Source organism: Limulus polyphemus, unplaced genomic scaffold (assembly GCF_000517525.1).
Source record: "Limulus polyphemus unplaced genomic scaffold, Limulus_polyphemus-2.1.2 Scaffold952, whole genome shotgun sequence".
NCBI lineage: Eukaryota > Metazoa > Arthropoda > Merostomata > Xiphosura > Limulidae > Limulus > Limulus polyphemus.
The window spans coordinates 335,208-359,755 of NW_013666562.1; the positions used below are offsets into that span (position 1 = coordinate 335,208).

The 24,548-nt window shown below is 35.6% G+C and overlaps 1 protein-coding gene across 7 annotated transcripts in view; it reads right to left on the reverse strand.

Moving 5' to 3' along the window:
• The window catches only part of LOC106461406 (dynein assembly factor 3, axonemal-like), a 76,008-nt gene extending 52,684 nt beyond the window's left edge, over positions 1-23,324 (reverse strand). For 5 of the 7 annotated variants that reach the window (XR_002610972.1, XM_022388357.1, XM_022388361.1 and 2 more), the window contains exons 1-5: positions 23,119-23,324; positions 19,844-19,882; positions 14,091-14,185; positions 9,893-9,980; positions 794-887 (exon numbers count right to left, since the gene is read on the reverse strand). Coding sequence is in view for 6 of the 7 variants with exons in the window: in XM_022388357.1 (XP_022244065.1) it covers positions 794-887; positions 9,893-9,980; positions 14,091-14,185; positions 19,844-19,882; positions 23,119-23,197 (395 nt within the window). In the remaining variant the exon portion in view is untranslated. Of the gene's footprint in view, positions 1-793; positions 888-9,892; positions 9,981-14,090; positions 14,186-19,843; positions 19,883-23,094 lie in introns of all 7 variants that reach the window. The other 2 variants (XM_022388359.1, XM_022388358.1) reach the window with 2 other exon arrangements.
• Between the last annotated feature and the right edge of the window lie 1,224 nt (positions 23,325-24,548).

Below are 24,548 nucleotides of genomic sequence, written 5' to 3' on the forward strand. Positions count from 1 at the left end.
CTCATGCGGACATGATAGTAAAACCTTTTAAATTAAGTGTGTATACATGTATCTAAGATGGATAATACTTTATCACACTTACGAGTTTATCCCAAATATATGTTTATTTTCTTCTGTCCTTCTTTTTAATCATTATTCTAACTGTAATAAGCTGTTGTAAGAATGTAATTCATGGATACTAGACTGTGTTCTAATGTATAAATGATACTTATAGTTTGTGTTGCTTTACTATCCTGAGATCAGTATATATCAATTTGTTCAGTGTGTGTGTTTTTGTTATACAGAAAAGCCACATTGGGCTATCTGCTGTGTTTACAGTAGGAAATTTACCCCCAGATTTCAGCATTGTAAGTCTGTAGATTTACCACTGTCCCAACAGGGGAACAACTTGTTCAGCATGCTACAAAATACTGGGGATTATTTATATCATTATTCCAAGCTGTATGTACTGTACAAAGCATATTTAAGAAGTTTAAATGTGGCTTTACCTATCAACAGTTTAGGGCATAAAGTCCAGTGCTCTTTACACTGGAAACAAAACTGCAGAAAATTAGTAATTATATTATATGAGAAAAACATATTTATCATATAATGTTTTGAATCATCAAACATGCTTTTGAGGCATTTCTTTTATTTCACTTTACAAAGACAGATGGTAGAAAGTCTTATATTTCTGCACATCACACACATTTCTGAATTCATATAAAAATCATGAATTCAGTCGCTCAGAAAAAGCACTGATTCACATAAATAAAAATGTTTTAATCTACACTATAAAATAAAATATACTTACCTGATTAATTCAGAAGACTTGTTCTGTATGTAGTTTAAAGTTGATTGTCTGATAAGAGTGTTTCCAAATACTTCCAAAAGCAATTCAGTCTTTTCTGTAAATAAATATATATATATATATATATTATTTATATACAAAAAATCAAAAATTTTTTAGATAATCATACACATAATTTCATCAATGAACATATTACTTGGTATTTGATTTCTACCCCTTTTTAACATAGCCTCACATTTACAGAATGTAATTAAGGTTTTACAGTAACATGTACATTTTATAATAATCTAATCATTACTGAATGTTATAATTTTCCTATCACAAGGTTAGCTAGAATCTCTCATTGAAATGGATGAGGGACTGGTGGGAGGGAATAACAAACATATCCCTCGAAAGCATCTGAAGGATACTTCTGTGGATGAGAGAAACAGATCAGATAATCTGAGGAGGGGCACCACACCACTTCTGAACCAGGTATCTCCTCATCATGAACAGCTTGGAACACACAAGGTGGAAAAGTAAGGTAGCACATCCGAGTTGAAGAGGATAAGTCAGGAAAGTTATCCGAACTGAATAAATATAGAAACTCAATCCCACAGAAGGAAAGCGGGTAATAGAGGATGCATCCCAAGATGTAGAATGGCTAGGAACACACAAGGTGGAAAAGTAAGGTAGCACATCCGAGTTGAAGAGGATAAGTCAGGAAAGTTATCCGAACTGAGTAAATATAGAAACTCAATCCCACAGAAGGAAAGCGGGTAATAGAGGATGCATCCCATGATGTAGAATGGCTAGGGTGCGACAGACCATACTCAGTAAATCAACTACATCCAAAACCTCTTCGCTGAGTGACCCACTACACAGAAGGAAGAATCGAGGGAGAAAGATGGATAGCCCCAAACCTGTGTGAAGACTTATGTTGATTGGTTCACTCCCCTTTTCCTGGTCCTTTTTACTCAGATTGTGGATGACCAAGGTTGACATCTCAGATGCATTCCTTCATATTCCCAAATCAGAATCTTTGAGACATTTCTTTTGATTCATACATCAAGTCCTCAAGATTGAGTGACACATAACACAGAGTGAGACGTCTACATGCAGTTCACCCCTTCAATTGGGTGCCCTCATCCTACCCTCATGCAGATGTTGGTACCCCATGAGCTGGTTTTGGATATCAAAAGTTTTTCCATAAAAAATGAAGGATAACTATTTAGTGATTGAGAGAGGAAGGGTCAATGACTGGCTGCCTATTCCTGGTCCTCTTGGGGACCACAAATAAGCAAGAGCAAAACCCTGGTGAAGGGTCATGCACTCTCTCTATGGCCTTTTTGTGTAAGAGATCCAACACCAAATCTTCCAAACATTGAAGATAGATGGGATCTGATAAAGGAGGAAATGAACCAGGCATGAGCTGAGAGGTAAAGGGGTGAGTGGAGGGAAAGGCCATGAGAGAAAGGACAAATGCAACCCATTTGTCTGTGGACAGGTGTTAATGGTAATGTAAATTGTATGATTTTTTTCCATCTCTCCATCAAAAGTGTTTGACATTTTATTTACAAATACATATCAGCTAGATAGATGGGTTATATGGGAACAAGAATAGATTATACTGAAAGTGATGCAAATATTTTCTTTTATTATTTATTTTGATTAGGAAAGGGCATTCGTTTAAAGGAGAACAAAAGAACAGATTATAATGGCAGTGATGCATAGATTTTCTTTCATTATTTATTTTGATTATTAAAGGGCACTACTTTAAAGGGGGACAAAAGTTACTGTTATACCATGCTTTAGAGAAAAACTATAGTTCATATATGAAATTAAATCATTTAAGTGGTCTAAAAAAATGAAATGGTTTGACGTGTTTTTTTCATGAAACACAAGTTCACAATAAAATAAGCTGAGATATGTTGATATCTTTACAGTAAGTGTCTGTCACTTTTTGATAACAAATTTCAACAATAAAAAACAGCACACAGTCCACTTGTTTTAAAATAATATATTAATGCAAGTCAAATATATGAACATTATAATATTGGTTACCACAGGTTGTATCAGAGCTTTAAATAATTGTCTCTTTTTGTCAAAGGTCCACACAGGTATGTTCAATTACTTTAGAACACAATTGACTAGACATATTATTCTTCTCTACTCTGTTGTTACAATACAATCTGTGATAATTTCAGTTAAAAGCGCCACTATACACTCTTTATGACTAAACCCACAATCACACAACTCTAGCTATCTATTTAACTATCTGATTTTGCAAAAATTAAAGAAATTTGGTACATGAGAACAAGCACAATACTATGACAAAAAAAACAATGATAGATAAGCCACAAGAATGCAAGAAAAACCAAAAAATATGTTTAGATCATCTTAGGCCAACATGTTTTTTATTTTAAGGTTTAACTACATTATTAAATGCATGTAAATTAATTTCATCAAAAGTCAAAATATAATCATAGTAAGCATAGGTCAAATATTTCTTTTACAACTTAAACATAACCTCACTAATAATTTCTTCCATTCCTCTCACAGGTCATATTGTATCAATAAATTTATATAGGCACAAAAACATTTTTATTCCTTTGAAAGTTATCATTTTCCTAAACTGAAAATGTATTTCCAAACATACTTACATCCGCTGACACTAATAGCTATTTCTCGATCATCTTTGCCATCTAATATTGTGTTCGGTTGCTCCAGTCTTTATATACCCCACTCGACTGCCCTAATTTGCAAAACTTTATGCCGGCCCTCACACACTCTCTATGCAGGTACTGTATATAAGCACTGTGTGCAGACAATAAAATCACAGTTTCGAGACTTACCTCATTCCGGTCACTAACATCGGCTCTTAGTGGGGAGGGAGAGTGTCAGCGGAAGTAAATATGTTTGGAAATACAATTTCAGTTTAGGAAAATGATAAATTCCAAAACATACATACCCCTGCTGACACTAATAGCTAGAAGGCAGAGGGGCCAGTGAGAGCAGATCATACAGAAAGTGTCTGCAGAGAACAATTATGTACCATAAGGAGTGGTATCAAAGTGGGGAACATAACACTACATCCAGAACAGGTATTCTCTTCACCCAGAACTACAGAAAATTGAAAAGGGTGGAATATTATACAAGTATGATGGTCCAGCCCAAACCAAACAGCCAAGATTCCACAACTTGGGTTGGATTTAAGGGGTCATGGTATCCATATCCCACGTTGGTGGCCAGAGCAGTTGGACCACAATTATATATATCTTTGTGAGAGGATCCCTACCAGTAACCACAAAATGATGCGTTTCAAACCACCAGATTTATGAAAGAAAGAAAGCAACACCAAAATGGACAATCCTTCTGATTAACCTGAAGAAGTCCAAAAGGTAACATCCCAGGCCTGGATTGACAGGATCATATGCCATATTTCACCAAACAGTTGGCTTTAGTCCACGACCAATTGGGCAAGGAGAATTCTGCTTACCCATGGAATTATGGAGAGGATGTGGAACACTGTCCTACCAAGGACCAAAGATGAGATCACGTTGCATTTGAATTTACAAGGAGATAATGGACCCCCTGCATGAACAACATAAGACTTCATAGTGTTCATAAGAGGATCCAAGTACCCCCCACTGGATAGCTAAGTGTCAAATCTGGACTGGTTTTACAAGTAGGCTCCCGCATAGGTTGGTCCTGCTCCTACCGACATCTGGAAAAAAACTTCTAGGGACCCAGGTAGGAGGGTCCCCAATTTTGCCCTCTTCTCTGAGAGTGGAGAAAACTTAACACTCCGAAGGAAAATCGTCTGTCCACCACCCCAGCGACTGGGAACTGGGTGTGGCAAGGACTCCTGTGCTCCACTAGAAGAAGTAAGGGAGGAACATAACCATTGGGAGTCCTGAAGAACAGGTCTCCAGAGACAGTGCAACAGGTGAACCACATTCCCTAATTTTTAAAAGCAAATTGATTTTGACTGATTCAGCCCTGAGGTCAGCAGAGACTGGCAAAATCCACTTCAGCTTTATTCATGATAGTCCATGAGTAGCAGTCTATTAGAAATATTGTGATAAGATATCACCTTCCAGAATTGCATCCAGAAGGACTTATGGAACACCTCATCTCAAAAGAGCTCATTGCAACCAGGAACCGATATAAAGGTTGGTATTGTGGAATTTAAATACAAGCATACCCATCTGGGAAACACTCACCAACGAGTGGGATCTAAAAGAAATCAATAGGGGCCCTGGAAGAGAAAAGAAGTATAACTGTAAGACAGATAACACATTACTCACCTCCTTGTTAAAATCTAGTAGAGGTAATCAACACAGCCATGGGAGGAAGACAAAATCCGATCAAAAAGGAAACTGACAGATTGTGAAGGTAATGAAATATGAACGTCCACATACCGACCCACAAAATATCTTTGAGAGAACAGTTCAACCGGGCAGCCAAAGACATCAAAAGTTGTCAAATCTGGTGAGAGGTGATGTGGAGCATATTGCGATTGTTAACAGATAAGCCCGAATAGGCAATATGGATCAACTTCCGAAGCAATCTGGTTAAAGTAGCAGGTGATAAATCTCTGGACACTGCAGGATTCCATTAATAAAAAGTCTGTTCCTAGGGCAATATGGATCAACTTCCGAAGCAATCTGGTTAAAGTAGCAGGTGATAAATCCCTGGATACTGCAGGATTCCACTGAATAAAAAGTCTGTTCCTAGGGCCTCAAAATGATTCTGTATGAGCCACATAACATCTGAATGCCCTGACGGGACATAAATGATCTGGTTCTGATCTACTATAAAGATGAGAAATGCCAGGTAAATGAATAGGAGAAAAAGATTTGTTCTTTCTCTGGCAAAGAAAGTTTTTGGAATAAATGATCGGTTGGGATAGAGCAAAATGTAGGTAGAATGATAGAGAGTCCACTGAAGATGAATGACAAATAAATCAGAGCATCGGTATCCAAAAGCTAACAGCAATAAAAAATAAACTTTGAGGGAAGGGTGATATAGTGAACAGGAAATCCATGGGTTCAAAGGGATGACACAATAAAGCATGTAAAACAACCCTAAAGTCCCAGTTAGGTAGTTGAAAAGGTTGTTTGGATTGGAGAATATAAAAAGAACATAAGAGATGAGATAATACAGGGGAGTCAAAAACCTTCTAATATTTAGAATATTGAAAAGTAGTTGCTAAGGAAACTTTATATAAAGCAATGGTGGAAGAAGCAAGATCTTTTTTTCAAAAATCCATGTAAAAAATCGTGATATCATGGAGACAGTTGGACGAAGGGAATTGAAAGTTTTCTCAAACACCATTGATGATAAGTAGTCCATTTCTGCTGATAGATTGCCAAAGTAGGTCACTGGAGGGATTTTGTCAAATAAACGGAAACTTTAGAAGTTAAATCCCTATTACGGGCAAAAGACCTCATAAATTCTATGCATGAAGATTGAGTCATCGAACATCGGAATGTTGAACGTTGGACCGAGGTTGTCTCAATAAAGATGGGCGAATAGGTAGAAGAAGAGGTGGACATTTTTGAAGCTACTGTAGAAATGGAAACCATGTCTGAGCTGACCAAAAAAAGTGCAATCAAGATAACCTGACAAGGTGTGGAACGAATTATACACAAAACTCTGGTAAGAGAAGAATAGGTGGAAAGGTATACAGAGGTAGTCCCGTCCAGTCTTGACTGAAAGCATTTATTGCCAGGGCTTGTGGATGAGGAACAGGAGACCAGAACAATGGTAGCTGTGCATTCCAATGGGTTGCAAAAGCGTTGATCATCGGTGCTCCGAACTGAGAACAAATTTATTGAAAAAACCTCCTGATGTAACATCCTTTCTGTTGGAAGAATTTGATGGGGTCAAGAATGATGATCTGCAATCAAATTCGTGACTCCTAGTATATGGCAGGCTAAAAGGTGTATGTTGTTGGAATAAGCCAAATACAGAAGATCCAAAGTCCGGAAACAGAGATCCTGAGAATGAGTACCTACCTGATGAGAAAGATAAGAGACCATGGTGGAGTTGTCTGAGTGAATCATGACTATTTTCCCGATCAAGATAGGAAGACCTTGAATCATTGCTCGGTGTACTGCAAGAAGTTCCAGAACATTGATATGCAAGGTAGATTTGGAGTTCATCCAAATGCCCTGGAATTCCTGTCCCTGAAGAAAAGTGCCCTATTCGTGAAGAGATGGATATATGGCCGGGGAGGTGGTATCTGAATCCCAATAGTTGTGTTGTTCCTGTCTAACCACCACTGGAGATCTGCAATCTCGTTCTTGAACAAAGAGACTGGTTGATCCAAATGATCAATATGCATGCTCCATTGGTCATGAAGTGCCCACTGAAGAGGCCTCATAAGCCCAACCCAATGGTATAAGGGATTTAGTAGAAGCCCAAATCCCCAAAACAGACAAAAACCATCCGTGCAGTGGGAAATGGTGATATAATCAAAAGTCTGACAACTTCTTCCATATGTTGAGGTTGGAGTGGAAATGGTTGAGCCCTGCCCAAATTGGTGTTGAAAAATACTCCTAGATGGATCAGTTATTGAGTTGGTGAAAGAATGGATTTTTCCAACCTGATAATGAAGCCCACTCTTCTGGCTTCAGAAAAGATAATCTGAGTATGTTGTTCAGCAATATGATGAGTTGGTGCCAAAAGAAGCCAATCATACATATTGTGATGTATGCACAGACCCAGAAAATGAAGATGCCAAGCAAAGCCCCACACTACTCAGCAGAAGACATGTTGCTGAAACAAGTCCAAATGGGAGAGCTCTGAACTGGAACAATTGATCCTCATGCAGAAAATGACAAGAAGATTCTGCTATGGGAATGTGAAGACAGGCGTCTGCAACATCAAACTTAGTCATCTAAAGACCTGGTAAGAAGTGCCATCGAATTGAAGAAAATATTCCATGGTGAAACGAAGAGGTTGAAGAAAAAGATTTAGTCGAGATAAATTGATGATAGGATGCCAATATCCAGTTTTCTTGGACACCAGAAAGAGACAAGAATAGAATACTGGATGAATGGGATCAACTTTCTCGATGGCTTGTTTGAGAAACAACTCTTGAATGGCTCAGGATCGAAGATCTGTACATTTGAGGTCTGAAGGAGGAGGAAAAATGACTGGAAGGGAGGACAGAGGAGGGGGAGAAGTAAACTGAAACTCGAATCCCAACTCCAGCACTCTGAGAACCCAATGATCAATGATGAAAGAATGCCAAATGTTGTAAAAGAGATGTAACCATCCTCCCACAGGATTTGGTGAAAACAGGTAGTCACCAACGGCACCAGTGCCGTCGAGCTCTATCCGAAACAACCCAAGAATAAGAATGGAAATGATTAAAAGAACCAATGGAATGAGGAGTGGAAGGAGGAGGCCTTGAGACATGAAGGGATGAACCTGCAGAAGTACCAGTTGAAGTAGAATAGATTTGAGCAGCCAAAGAAGATAACAAAGACTGCAAACGTGCAGTATCAACTCTGGCTTCTAAAGATTCTGGAATTCCAGCAAATAAATAAGGCCAAAGAAAAGGCACTTCTCATATATCTCAAAGGGCAGAAGAAGGTAAGTGAATACAAAATAGCATCACGACACAACAAGTCCCAGCAACAGACCAACTATGACACCAAAGCAAGTCCTGAAGAGGACAAATGTGTCATAGTGGAGACCAGTAAAGGGCCCAATTCATCATCAAATTGTTGAGGCGATCGATGAAATGCTTCAGACAAAAGTTGAAGGGAAGAGAAGTATCTTAAACCAGTAGTAAGAGTCAAGTGAATCTGCAAAAATTGCGACCTGTTAAGAGAGATAATAGGTTCGTATCTGGCACCCTGCAGATCCAACTTTTGAGTATCCAAATATATATCATCCTGATGATGATATGCCAGGGCATGTTGTTCAGATAAACGAGGGGAGAGGCATAGCAACACCCTCACATAATTGTGTTGCAAACCTCCCTGCATGCACAGCAATATCAGGAGAAGGAGGAAAAACTAAGTAATCCCCTTGAGAATGATCAGACAACAAAGCAGGGGTAGACTCAAAAGCAACTGATTGCATCTCCAAAACTTCACAAACACGTGTAACTAACTGCAGAAAAAGGTCAGAAGGTGGCTAATCAAATGAATCCTCAGGAGAGAAAGCTCAAGTGAAAGAAGGAACAGGAAACAGGGAGTTTAAATTCTCCCCAGAATATCCCGTTTCAGAACAAAAATTCAAACCAGTACCTGACAGAAAGATACCCCCAGGCAGCATGAAGGATTTCAACTTGCCCCGAATCAGGTCACGGACAGTTTCTGCGGAGAGTGGCTCCCCCCCCCCCGACTGCTGACCACCACTAGAAAACAAAGGAGGAAAATAGATGAAGGCTGAGTAGCCTCTGTGCTTGAAACTGTTACACGGGAATTCATATCCAATTGTTTTTTTTTGTAAAAAAAAACAAATTCAACGAAATATATCTCTAGATAACAAAACAAAGAAATTCCTAATTATTAGGAAGTGAAAACTAAGAAATTGTAAATCATAAAACGTTAGCCTGAATGCTCACGCTTTGTCAAGAAAAAGTGATTTTATTATCTGCATACAGTGCTTACATACAGTACTTGCATAGAGGGCATATGAGGGTTGGCGTAAAATATTACTGAGGGCAGTCGTGTGGGGTATATAAAGACTGGAGCAAACAAACATGTTAGATGGCAAAAATGAAGATTGAGAAATAGCTGTTAGTGTCAGCGGATGTACGTATGTTTTGGAAAATAAATCTTCACATTATTTACTGTACAATATTTTGTAACACGCTAGCAGTTGACTAGCTTTTAAAATGTGATAGAAATTCTAAAACAATTTAGAAATTTATGTAAATTAATAGCTATTATTCCACAGTTTATAACAAATGTCCTTACAAGTGTTTGTTTAACAACACTTATCCTCATAGAAGTAAAAAGAAATTTATTAGTAAAATGCTTTCAATAAATGTATTTGCTCACTTAACAATTTACTTTTAGCAAACATTAGATCTTATGATTTTTGTACTATCATAATTAAATAATTTTGTTAAGTTTTGAATATACAAGAAATCACCTTGTAGACTTTTTGCTTGTTCAAAGGCTATTCCAAGTAACATCAGTTGTCGGGCATAAGACTCGATGCTGTTCTCCACAACATACATCTATTAAAAAAAATATTAAACATTTTACAACAACTACTGTAACGTATTTTATATTAAAATACCTACTATTTTATAACTAGTATGTACAATAAAATGCAATGTTTCACAGTCAGTTTTGGTTTGTGTTTTAGTGAATGCTCCTGAAAAAGCTGTAAAGCAAAATGTTGAGTGTCTAATTAAATAAATAAAAACAAAATTTTGGCATTATAAGGTCGTTTATTTCTAGTATTAATGTTTCCTCTATGGTTATATCAAATAAAACCATTTAATACAGACACAACAGTATATGTCAGGGGTTCCTAAACTTTGCCAACCAGAAGAACCCCTTCAACTTCTTTACTGTACTGGCAAACTACCTCACGTTAAAAATAGTTTTTATCATGTGTAACTGGGGTATCACATGCTTATTTTACTACCTATATAACTTAATTCTAGTTTTAAGAAAAGAACAATGAAAAGAGCTTTAAATATAGAAAACTGAAAAAAAAAATCTTATGACTTATTTCAATGTGAAGAATGATACTGCTTTGCTGAAACAATCTTTCGACTCTCTGGGTCAATGTCTGACAGTTTCAAATGAAAATCTGGCTCCACATTTATCTTATTTCTATACTTCGATTTTATATAAGCAAGTTGAGAGAAACCTCACGTTTTATTTTATTCATTACTCTTTCAGTAAATGGTAATTTCATAAACTTGATGTATTACTGCAGACCCCCAGACCACAGTTTGGGAACCTCTAGTATATGATAAATTATTTTTATGAATAACTCTAATGGATCAAAGTACAAAAATTCATTCTCTAATCAAAGACAAAAAAAAACCCTGACAGAATAAGTGATACAATAGGAAAGACTTAAAACTGAAGAAGTAATCTCAGTAACTGAAAGAATTATTTTAGAGCTATGATGTTAATTTTTATATCATGCTCACAGAGAATTCTAAACATTACTTTTTCCCATAATGCTAATGTTATTTGCATGACTGATACAATTATAGTTGAAGACAACAACTCAGTCATGTCAATCACCGTTCAGTTAAATGTTTATGTAAATCGAACATCTAATGATTCAGCACATGACAGTACAAATGGTCATACGATGTATACCCTATAATGTGTGGAATTAATGATGCCACTATACAGAATGTAGAGGTTAATACATTAATCAATGCTTATTTCTACTCATATTATAAACCCACCATTACATTACAGTTTAGGAATATTGTTGGAACTGGTTCTAGATTATCTCCAAATGAGTATATGGCTATTATCTGGTTATTGGGAGAAATGTGGTTAATTGTAAAAAATAATACTCTCCATGTCATTAGTTCACAAGACATCAACAAAGTCCCACCCCTACATGTGTCTACATATATTGTGCCAGCCTATGATGTAATAATCATAATGATTTAGCTCTCCACCAATAGGAGGGTAACACAACCTCTATGTGCAGTAATATCTGTGGTCATAGGCTCATTCTTGACAAGGAAAAGAAAATGCAATGGAAGTGGGGAGGAAGGGTGGGAATGTGGTGCAGAAAAATAAGTATCTATCTGAATTACATTTTCAGGTAAAACTTCAGCAATGTTACTTTCCTCTCTGCACCACTAAGAGCTAGAATCCAACATCAAAAATGGTGGAAGTACTAGTGTTGAACAATTACAATGATGAGCTACTTTCTAAAAGAGTAACAGTAAGAGAAAGCCCTAAAAAAAATAACAAAATCTTATGGGTTGGATTATAAATACACACTTGTACTATACGGAACACGTTTCACACGAATCAACGAGTGAATTCACTTAAAAACACTTAGCATTCCAATGGGAAAAAGTGTTGTTTGTTTGAATGGAAATGTTACATTGTGTATAGTTTTAATCTTCATTGTAATGTGTAGTTGTCTTCAAAGTTTTCCAACCAAGCTACATGCATCATTGTCTTGATATCACGACTACGCTTCCACTAAAGCTAGAGGAGCAGCACCCAGTGGGAGACTACATCTTGCTCAAGCATGGAATATTCTTTGCTCAACTTGTTGCTTTATATCAACTCATATATTACACTTAAATCACAGAAAGATTTACAGTAAAGAATATTGGGTATACCCAGGGTCAGTGGTAATGTGTCACAAAGATTGGTAGAATGTGTTCTGTGGCTAGAGCATCAGGCTGTTCCATCTTGGTGAAATACTTACATCTGCAAGCAAATACAAGTCCCATCCATGAGGACATATTTACTACGAACTTATTGGGAGATATTGTAATGATGTGTCCTGTACTACTCTTTCAGAAAACATCCCGGCTGTACATCTCAATTACTGGGTGGAAGGCACCACTCACAGAAGAAACTCTTCATAGTGACATTCCCAGCAGTTTTGGATTGGGGAAGTAAGGGTTCTCCTGTGCTCCATAGAAGAGTAAAAGAGAGTAGGAATGCACTGGGGAGAACTCTGAAGAGTGTGTGTACCACTCTCAACATACACAATCATCTGGAAATGGGTTTCCACCAAGAGACAGTGCAATAGGTTACTACAATTAAAGAAAGTAAGCTTGAGCCAAGTGAAATGGCAGAATTACATCTGGTACTGTTTGATGAGTTTAATGATTTTCATTCTATGTGGATTTTGGGTAAGTATTCCCTGTGAGGCAACACTGACCCCTTAGCAGATACCAAGTATAAGGAACATAAGGTGTAATTTCTCATGTAACATTTCATCTGGTGAGTCTTCTCATCATCTGGTGAGTCTTGCCTGTTATTGTTGTTGTTTTGTAACATGTCAAAACTAGCAGGAGGAGATGCAAAAAAGTGTAATGTCAGACTCACCCAAGGAAGAATATACAAGATAGATGAATTACCAAACTTAACTATTTAAAGTGGAAGGGAACAAGTCCTGAGAGGAGGAGGTCCACCACAATAGAAACAGTCAACAGCAGTTTCCGTGAAAGTAGCAGTCTGAGCAAGTAAGGCAACAATGAACAGTCCTTACAGGACACCAAAGACAATAAGGATTGAAAAGAAAGTAAAATGATGAAATATAGAGGAAAGAGAGATTGGAGAAAACATCCGATTGTTTTCCTGGGCAGCCCAAGTCTTCAGAATAAAGGAGTGGACTGCAAACAACACCAACTGGTCTATATGATAGAGAGTTTGGATGGCATATAAGACATACATATCTGAATGACAAGGACCACAAGAAAGGAGAATGAGAAAATATGTCTTGAGAGAAAATTATACAAGGAACAGGAGACCAATGGCTCAAAAGAAAGCAGTTAACAGGCCAAAGAACCACAAAAAATTCCCAGTAGGGGAGAGGGTTGGTTGGTTGGCCTTTTTTGGCACAAAGCAACGTGGCTATCCACACCAAACAACTGGTAAAAATCTTATAAAGTAACATTCATTAAAATGTAAAAATGAATCAAGTTAAAAACTAAACAATGTGCAAAAAATTTGATAAAAGAATCAAATTGAATTAAAAAGGCAAATGTGTTCAGGTAAGGGGGGAGAGGGACTGGATGAGGAGGGGGGCAAAAGGAAAGGATTATTGCCTGGCAAGAGGTGGAAGGTTGTGGACAATGACATACAGTATTCTACAATGGACAAAACAGACAAGCCCTCAATGAAAATCCAGGTAAAGAAGGAAGAAAGATGTAGAGAAGTATGACAACTTGGTTGAAGAGAATGGCAGGAAGAAAAGTGAGAATAGACAGCCCACATATGTTGAGAGAGGGTAAGAGTAGAAGGTTGACAAGAGATAGAGGGAATAAATGGGCTACATTATTATAATGATTATGTTATAGGCTAGTGTAATACATGTAGACACATGTATGGGTGGAAGTTTGTGAGGTAGGCTTGTGCAGAAAATTTCATGGTGGTTGCATGCAAGATAATAGCTTTTAGTGATGCAGAGAGGTAAGTAGCATTTGTGACTAATATGTTTTATGTTACGATATTTTCTTATTCTTGGTGTTTCCCAATCAACTGAAGCATTAATCTGTTGATAAGCTCAAAGCTACACAATGGACTATCTGCCTTGTGCCCATCACAAGGATCAAACCCTAGTTTTTAGCATTATCAAGTGAAAAGAATGAGCCACATTAATTTCAAACTCTTACTTCAAAGGGAAGATTCGTATGTTCATAAGATTTAGCAATTGTTTTCAACAGATGCCTTGAGTCAGCAGCTCCAACTACTAAAATATGCAGTGACTCTGAAAAGAAAATTAACAATTAACACATTTAAGTAATGAAAAATACATGTTATACAGTGAATAAAAATACAAATTATTTACTAATAAACTGATTAAAACTTAAGAAATATTAAAAAACAAAGCAAAATTATAAATTTTTTAACTTACTCTGAAATATTTAACTTAAACCATAAAAATAAAAACTTGAAAAATATTTTACATAAGTTGGTATTTTGGTAATAAAATTAAAAAATTAACGTTTATTATAACAATAGCATAAGGTGCCTGTTAAACTATTTCCAACTCATTTCTTAGAAACTGTTTTTCAAATGGAGAAAAAGTTGATTCAGTATGCTAAGGTAAGTGTGAATCTCACTGAAAATAAGAAACAGAATAATAATACTGAAGACTTTAAAAATATGTATGAACATTTCATGTGTATTACCATAACATCAAAATGACAAAAATGTTTGTGACATTTCTATGTTTTTGAAACATGCACTGTTCAGATTACAAGGAAAACTTATCTGAAACATTTACTAAGTCTGAAACACTCATATATGACACTGGGAATTAACTTGCAGTGGTGGGCCCGGCATGGCGAAGTGGTTAGCGAGGTCGACTCGCATTCTGTGGGTCATGGGTTCAAATCCCCGTCCCACCAAACATGCTCGCCCTTTCAGCCATGGGGGTGTTATAATGTGACGGTCAATCCCACTATTCATTGGTAAAAGAGCAGCCCAAGAGTTGGCGGTGGGTGGTGATGACTAGCTACCTTCCCTCTAGTCTTACAAAGCTAAATTAGGAACGGCTAGCGCAGATAGCCCTCGTGTAGCTTTGCGCGAAATTCAAAAAACAAAGAAAATTGCAGTGGTTAAAGTGGGACAGTATGTACTGGGATTTGTAAAAATGGCAGTATGATATAGAAGTAAAATAAAATAAAGAAATATAAAAAGAGTAATACTGCTGCAAAATATCCTCCCTACCTGTAACTGTTTGTTTTTGCATGAAAATACATTTGGCTTTAGTATCTCTATAATTACAGCACAAGTATTTTTCATCTCAAATCAGTGATCTTATTCTCTAAAAACACCAACTTGCAACCTTATGCTCCAAATATGTGCACATCGACAACTCTTCTAAGTTATGTTAAACACTATTAACTCAATTAATCAATATAATTGATTACTTATGAGCAGAGATGACATCAATTATAATCATGAAAATTATCAACTAATCAAAATTAGTGTTCTGGATTATTAATTATATCAATTATTTCAAAATTTTGATTTATTGCCATTACGATTTTTTATTATTATTTCGGATTAATTAAATATTGTTCAGCTTAATCTATTAGTGTCACAACTGACAAAAATAATCAACCAATCAAAATAAATCAGTATTTCTGATTATTAATATTTTAGAGTATTCCAACTATACAAGTCTTATGTGAGAGTAACAGATTAGTTGAATGTCATTGATTAATGAGCACAACAATTAACCTATTTCCAAATTCCATTAATTGCCCATATCTACTATGTGTGAAAATGTTTAATTCCACTACTGGTCATTTGCTAAATATCTTGTAGTAACTGTCTAATTATTTGACTTCTAACCTAAAATACTATGTAGGATCTCATTGATCTCTAGAACGATTCAAGCATTTTTCATTAGTAAAATTCAGTGACTTTTATCCTTAACTATTCAATAACTGCCAAACAAGGATGGAGCACTACAGATGTACAAATTAATTAATAAAAAGAATACCTAGCTTCTATTTGTATGTACAAGAATACAAAAAAAATATGATTTAAAAACTCATGTCTGGAGCTAAAGTTTGGTTAAAAGATTGATCCTCAGGAAGAGAGTTATCTTCCAGAAGAATCAAAGTTTCAAGCCACCATGAATATGAAGATATCCAACCTCCAGAAATATACCAGTCCAACTCTATTGTAAGTATAGTATTGCTATCTCTCTTGTTCAATTAATGTAGTTTAAGAACTTATTTCTAAATAGCGATAATTTATATATATATATATATAATGTATAATAATTGAAATGTGACTGTATTTTACAGAATACTGGTCTACTGAAACACGGCCAAGACAGGTAACTTTGTAAAACCCAAGGTCAGGTTTGTATTTGGATACGGTAACATGAGTGCATGTGTGCCGTGTCATTGTAACTTCTATATTGTTAGCCAGGCATGGCTGAAAGGTCAATAAAATAAAAATAATAAATATATTTATAAATGTATAATGTTATGAGATTTAACCTATTTAGTCTAAATATTTAAATATTTATGTTTTCATGTTATAATCTGTTGTCATTCTGGAATAAAAGAGGCATAATTTATATTTATTTCCTAATTTTTTATGGTGGTTACGAGATCGGTTACTGAAAATAACTAATAAAATATAATGTTTTTTCTAAAGAAATGTTTGATAACTATCTGGACATTATAAAGATTGTGCATTTGAAAATTTTCTGATTCATAAAAGTATTTTTAATCTTAAAATGAAAATTACTTTGCATGTTGGATGGGCAACATGCTAAAAGAAAAAAAAGCATGAGAAAAACATTTCTTTACAAACCTTAGGACTTAATAAAAAAAATTTATATTTTGCGTATGAAAGCATCGTAATGTTTACTGATAATCTGCCAAATTTCGTTAACACACACTTACTAATTCAAAAGTTATACCATGAAAACTATAACAAGCACAAAGTGGTTACAAGGTCGGTCCTGAGGTCTGAGCCTGTGCAGAAAGAGTTAATAAGCCCCGACCATATGACATCACTATTTGAAGAGCAAGAAGGAGTAATACACTGTGTAGGTAAATCTCATTGTCCATGCACAGACCATGGAATTCCTGATTGTTTAGATATGCACTCCATCTCTGAAGCAAAGATTTGTTAAGATATGGATTTCTTGACGAGGTGGGGACAGAGGAACCCAGATCTTAATATTGTCTCGACTTAACCACCTCTCAAGATCCTGAATAAAGAAACTGGAGAATTCAGTGAATTGATGTTATGATTCTTTGGTCCCATAAAGCACATTGAAAAGATCTCTTGTGTGTTCATCCCAAAGGCACGAGGGACTTGAGTGATGCCCACATTCCCCAAAAGGAAAGAACCACTCATGCCATGGGAGAGAGATAGGGGAGTAAGAATCATGCTTCTTGATTCATAGCATGGAGCCAGATGTGAGTCAGACACTTTATGAGATGGTGCCAGCAGTAACCTGTCATCCACAGAATGGTGTGTGCACAGGGCTAGGGAATGGGGGTGACACGAAAAAACTCATATGAATTGGCAAAACACACATGGTGCTGAAGCTAGTCCAAAAGTAAAACTAATGAACTGCAGTAACCAACCCTTGTGCACAAAAAATGCCAAAAGTGGTGGAATACCTCCACTGTGGCAATGTGCAGATAGGAACTGACTAAATCAAACTTCAACATCCACAATCCTAGTAAAAAAATAGTCAACTCAGATTTAGGAAGGAGTAACTTGTAAACCTTGACGAATCTAAGCATTGATATAGATGAGAAAAATCAATGACTGGACATCCATCTCCTATCTCTTAGACCCAACCACTGACAGGAATAAAACCCCAGAAGAACTAGCACAACACTTTCTCTCTATCTCTACTCCTAGACCAACCAAACTCTGATAGCCATAGATCTAAATTCCAAAATCTCAGGATCTGCAGAAAACAGAAACCCTACAGGTTGGATAGACAATGGTGTTGAAGATGTGAACTGCATGACTAATCCTGACTCAAAGACCTGTAGTGCTCATGGATCTAAGGGTAAGGTTACCCCACATCCAAAATTTTTTGGAGCCAAGCCCCTATAGAACCCAAAGGCATACAATAATCCCTGACACCACCAGCAGCATTCCGACTGAGCAGTGGAACCCATGGATATGGACAGAATGTACTGTGGGCACCAATGTACCAAGGAGTTGATGTTGGGGGTCGAGACCCTCAAAAATGGGTGGAACTATGACCCCCTGTTGGCACAAATAAAAGTGGAGACACCAACAACAACAGGGATGAATGTAGAAGCCAACAACTGAACCAGTAAGCATACTAACAATGTTTCCAGCTCATCAGTAATGAAGTTGGAGATCCTGTGAGTTTTCTAACAAGGTTTAGTGTTAGGAAAACAACACATTGGATGTTAGAGTTGTATGTTCGTAGACATACCCCTGTCCCACCAAGGGACACTGATCTATTCAGAAGAACTACCAAGTCCACCTTAGAACCCCTAATTTTGAGGAGCAGATGTAGTATTTAAGTCAAAATATACATCCACTTGGCAGTGGTAGGCTAAATCATGTAGTTCCAACAATCATGGTGGTTAAAGCCTAGGTGTCCCATCTCATAACTGAGCAGTAAACCTTCTTGCATGAACCATAATGTCTGTGAATGGAGAGAAAACTAAATATTTGTGACCATACCTTACAGCCATCAAGTTAGTGCAGGCTCAAAAGCCACTAGGAAAAGACCCAAAACATCACGCCCAATGTAACAATTGAAATAAAAAACATAAAAGTGGCTGGTCCCAAAGTGGCCTCCTTTTTGATGTCTTGTAAAGACTATTTTGATTACCATTGTTAGGAACAACATGTTGTCAGGTAAGTTTGTTGTGTTAGAGCAAAACAACGTTGGGCCGAATGCTATGTCCCTGACAGGGAATCGAACCTCAGACTTCTGCATTGCAAGTCCATAAGTTTACCACTGTCCCATAGGGGACTGAGAAGCTAACAGAATAAATGAAGGCAAAGGAAAAAGTTAATCAAAATTCTCCCCAGAATGTTCAGGATCACCTGCAATTGCAGCCTCAGAGCCACCCTGGAGGAACACCACTGAACCAAATACATGTCTCCATCTCACTAGGAATAAGATCACTGACAGTCTCAACCCCCCTCCCAGTTATTGTACGATGCTAGATATCAGAGAAGGGAGAGGAGCTGGGAATTTATAACATATATCAGCTTGCCAACTGCAAAAAAAAAAATTTCTGTACAAAATTCAACTATATGACACTAAGAACACTTAAAGTGAATGTTTTGTTGAGAAAAAGTGATGACATTATGTGAATGAGGTGCTTTTATACAGTACCAGGATAGAGGGTGCATTGACATAAGTGGAGAATGTCACAAGACATATATCACCAAAGGCACTTAAGTAGGGTATAAAAGACTGAAGCAAGCGAGAAAAAATCAGACCAATGCTTAGATGGTCAAAGGAAGAAACCCTGGAAGTTGAGTAATAGCTTTAACTGGGAGCAAAGGTATGTATGTTTTGTAATGTAATATATCCTCTCTCCACACCTAATTTTATGTAGAAAAAAGAAAGTAAAGAGACATCAAATAAGATTCAAAATCCAAGAAACATAATACCCTATCCATGCTATGAGGTAGTATCTGATAACAATTATACATACCCATTACATGCTATGAGGTAATATCTGATAACAATTATACATACCCATTACATGCTATGAGGTAGTATCTGATAACAATTATACATACCCATTCCATGCTATGAGATAGTATCTGATAACAATTATACATACCCATTACCATGCTATGAGGTAGTATCTGATAACAATTATACATACCCATTCCATGCTATGAGGTAGTATCTGATAACAATTATACATACCCATCTTTTCATCAGACATTTTCATTCTTTCACTTCTATCTGCAAAATGAAGTATTCTGATTAATGCCTATTAATTTCCATTATACATTACACACATTCATAAAACATATACATTAATACAGCTAATGGATTTGATTACAAATTTTGATATTTTTAAGCACCGGATACAGCCTTCAATGTAAATTATAAACATTTGGTACATAAAAGCCTAGATATCCTATCTATTTCATTTCTGGCAATATCCTTGGTGCCTCGAAGAAATGTGTACATCCCACAGTGTTGTTACTAACATGAACCAGTATACGTGGATATCACATGTTTACAGTATTTTACAAAGCAATCAACAATAAACACCTTGTACATTCAATATCATGTGGCTGTTGAGTTACATCATAACATTATCGTATGAATGATAATAGATGCAATAATGATTATTTACCAACAGATGCCTACATCTGAAAGAAAAAAATAATGATAACTTCATTCCTTATTAAATCTTGCCCCAGAGAAATAACTGTCCATACAAGTGAAATGTTCATTGCTATTATAGTGCTGCGAGACTAAAATATTTTCAGCCATACTTTTCATAACTACCCCTTATGTATGTAAGAAACAACATTGTGGGAAATTTATGCATTAGATAGTGTTGTATTTATATCACATATTTTTATGTGAACTTTGTTGTGTAGACTCCAGTACACATAACAGCAATGCTGCAGAAAACTCAAAAACATGGGTGCAATGAACAATGAAGAATCTAGACAATAGATGAAGTCTTCATTCAGAAACAAGACATTATTACGAAAAATAATTATGAATTCTAATAAACAACAGGCCTTGCCAAATTGTGTTATCAGCTATATCATCTATATGTTCTTCACATTGTGAAAATATTCCATTAGTCCTTGGCAAAAGAAAAATGTTTCCTAAAATTTATCTTGCTATAATCCAAAAGTTTTTATATAGCAGAGACATAAAGACCAGGTACAATGCATTTTATTTTATTATAGTTTAATATATTTAACAAAAAATCTAAATTGGTAAAATAAATACAAAAACATTATTGTATGATTTTTCCTCTTTTTTGGTACTATTACTATTCTCATGCAAAAATGCCATTTTCAAATAGTATTAATATAGCTTCAGAACCTGTACTCATTGTGATAAACTAAAAATATCTTTTAACTAACAGTGAGTAAAGAATTTAGTAGGTTAGGAGGTCAATGCTCCAAATACTTTAGATTCCGCATCTATGCTATTTTGTATGCTTATCAAATTGCAAACCTTAAGTAAGCATTATTAACTATATTTCAGTCTGTCAGAATCTGTTTAAATGTAATAGATACATAAAGTGAACTCTGTTACATATTTTTTACATTGCTGTATTATTGGCTTTAAAATACCAATAATGTTTCATGATTACAAGGAATACGCTTGAAGTAAATATATATATATAATAGAGATGGCTGATATGGATATGGAAAACTTTTATTTGAAAAGCACAAATCAAATAACGTTTTGACTTCCTTAGTTCACCATCAATAATGTTTGCATGCAATCCATAGTCATTCTTCGTTTTTTTCCACAAAACATGCTACTTACTATCCAGACAAAAGAGAGGGTGTAGACTTAGATTATCAAAACAGCTTGTTTTGCAAGATCCTACACATAAGATTAGATAAGACTCAAACTTAGACTGTAGGATGGTTAGATGGAAGTAAGCAAAAGGTTATTATTAATACAGGTAGATCTAATTAAACTGAATCCTTTTTACTTGTGAAGTACTTCAAATGTCAGTGTTTTGGTTATGAATATTGAGGAACTACAGTACGACTTGGATGGATTATTTGATAAATTAAACAAATACTTAGCAAATGATTTTTAATTACATTAAGTGCAACATAATGTAAGTATGGGTGTGCAATGACAGCCTGAAGAACCAAAGGGTCCCTTATTATCCACTGAATGTGAGTTTTTTCAATATCACAACTGCAAACGGATGATATACAGCTATGCACCTTTTCCTAAAACAAAATTCACTGGTAGACAAAAAAAGAAAATGATAGGGTGACTTTATACTTTATAACACTTCTCTATATTTTAGATATAGCGAGTTTTGGATGTAACTAACTCAAACTGATAGAAAAAAATGCTACACAATTTTTCAACATTAGATTCAATTATGCTAAATGTTCATTTGGGATTAAGATGATGTGACACAGATAACACTGATATTTCAATAACAAAATCTGTATGCCACTTTCAGTGAGTAGAATTTCACCTCATATGTAATTATTTTCTTCTAATTCAGCAATACCACAGAAATAAACCAGTCCGCCCTGAATATCATCATCCAATAGATTGTATCTGAAATACTAAAAAATTTTCCAATTCCAAATTTTCCGAGACTCTGGCTGATCAATTTTTTATTGATTTTGAAGAGGGTATACTTTAAAGGTAAAATTTTTCATATAAATAAAGGCACTTTAAAAGGATTAAGGTAAGTGTCAAGGTGAAATTGGGTGACCCATAATTTAGCAAATAAATGACCTAGAAATGATAAATTTGTCTTCATAAGTTTTTTATAAAACCCAGTAACTGTGCCAAAACCAGTAGAATTTGGAGATGGTCTTATCTGTTGCCTACAAACATTTCATGTAAAATGTGTCATAACAGGTTTAAAGAAAACACATATACAAACTTTTTTTACACATGTTAATGTTTTGACCATTTTGCAGCTTCTGGTATATGAAAAATGGCCTCACACCTTCTCTTAATAATAGTAATACTATGGGATATGCTCTTTTTGTCTTATATCAGTGGTTTCCAAACTGTGTGTTGTGGCAAGTTGTTACAGGTGTTGTGAGAGTTTCACCCAATTAAGAATAATTAAGAACATAAAAAATATTGTACCAAAAAAATACATATATACTGCATATTTCAATACGGATGTTATCCAAATCATGATCAGTGGGTCAGGGTCTCATCTTTGACATCAGTAAAAAAAAAGTTTGGAAAACACTGTCTTATATAAATTGAAATAATTTAGACAATCAAATTGAACGACAATTATTAATTATTATCAAGTATAATCACTTCCTAGTAAAATCTGAATGTTATTGAAGATAAAATTTTAAAAAGGTAATAAAGGTAGGCTGTATTGGTAATCCAAACTTTTTCGCAAAGTACAGCAGTGTTTTTGTTAGACAACATCTTGACCTCGTTACTATAGTAACCCAACGTAATCATACCTTATTCAGGCAAGTTTAGTTTACCTGATATATAACTTTCATTTAAAAAATTCAGAGCAGGTGAAAATCCCCACCATACTATTTTTCCAAAACCGGTATTCATAATATCTTATTTTTACCACAAATACTGTTAAATAGCTTAGTTTCGTGTATATTCAATGACTGAGTAACAATAAATAAATAACAATTAACCTGCTGTACTACTCAATACTTTCTAAAATATCAAACATTTAAAAAGTAAATCCTTTAGCCCTCTTTCGGAAAAAGTTAAAACTAATGTTTTAAAAGAAATTAACTTCGGTTTAGCCCCTCAGTGACCCAGTGTTAAGACTATAGGTCTACAACCCTAAAAACAGGGTTTCGATACCTGTGGTGGGCAGCTCACAGATAGCTCTTTGTGTAATTTTGTAATTAACAATAAACAAACCAACTTCGGTTTATAATACTAGTGGAAAAAGAAATATATTCCTACAGAGTTTTTGATTTTCAACCCAACGCTTTCTTCATAAATGAATTATATAAGAACTATATCCCCCGATAGATGACTTCTCAGAGGCTCAGCAGTAAGCCTATGGGCTTACAACAATAAAATTGGTAATAGTAAAAGCTGTCTCAGTACCAGTCCTCGGTCTCGGTTCCGCACCTAAAAGTCAGTCTTTCAGTCCCAGTTCCAATCTATTTTCCTTAGCTATGGACTTATTTCTTTTTAAACGATTTTATAGTTGATGAGGAAGGAAAATAATTATTATTCCTCTTAGAAGATCGTGAAAAATATCCAAATTTACTTAAAACGAAAAATAAGAAAATAAGAAAGACTGGAACCAACTTGATGGTAAAAATTGTACTTTGTTTTTGTACTTGGAACACATATTTTACGCTGAGACGTATGCAACATGGTAAAGCCTGACCAGCACTATCAAGGAAGTGTTACGTTTCTGTTCGTTTGTTAATTTCCCATAAAATTCTTTCCGAAGAACTTCAGCGATACAAGTCCTTTCTTAAATAAAACTAGTTTATTCTTTCTCAATACAACTTTGCAATACACTTAATTTCCCCAGTCACTTTAACTTAAACACACGCTATAATTCACAACGATTCACGCACATTACTTACGACTTGACTCGATTATCTGTCTATATCTTCAATCTCTCTGTCTGCTATTCCAGTTCCAATTAATTGTCTCGCTTTATCTGGCGCGCTTATATACAGGAATAGAGGGCGTCTAGCAAATACTGGATTATTGGTGATGTTCTTCAATCCTTCTAGATACTCATTACGTGTTACCAGTGTCACGTGACTCCGCTGTCGTAACACTACCCCTTCCTTAGTATTGTTTGTCCAGAACAATAGCCACTTAAATTAAACCAATAGATAATTAACAATAACTTAATTACATCTACAGAATTTACAAACACAAAATTAAAATATAACAAAGTCTCTTAATTTCACAGGAC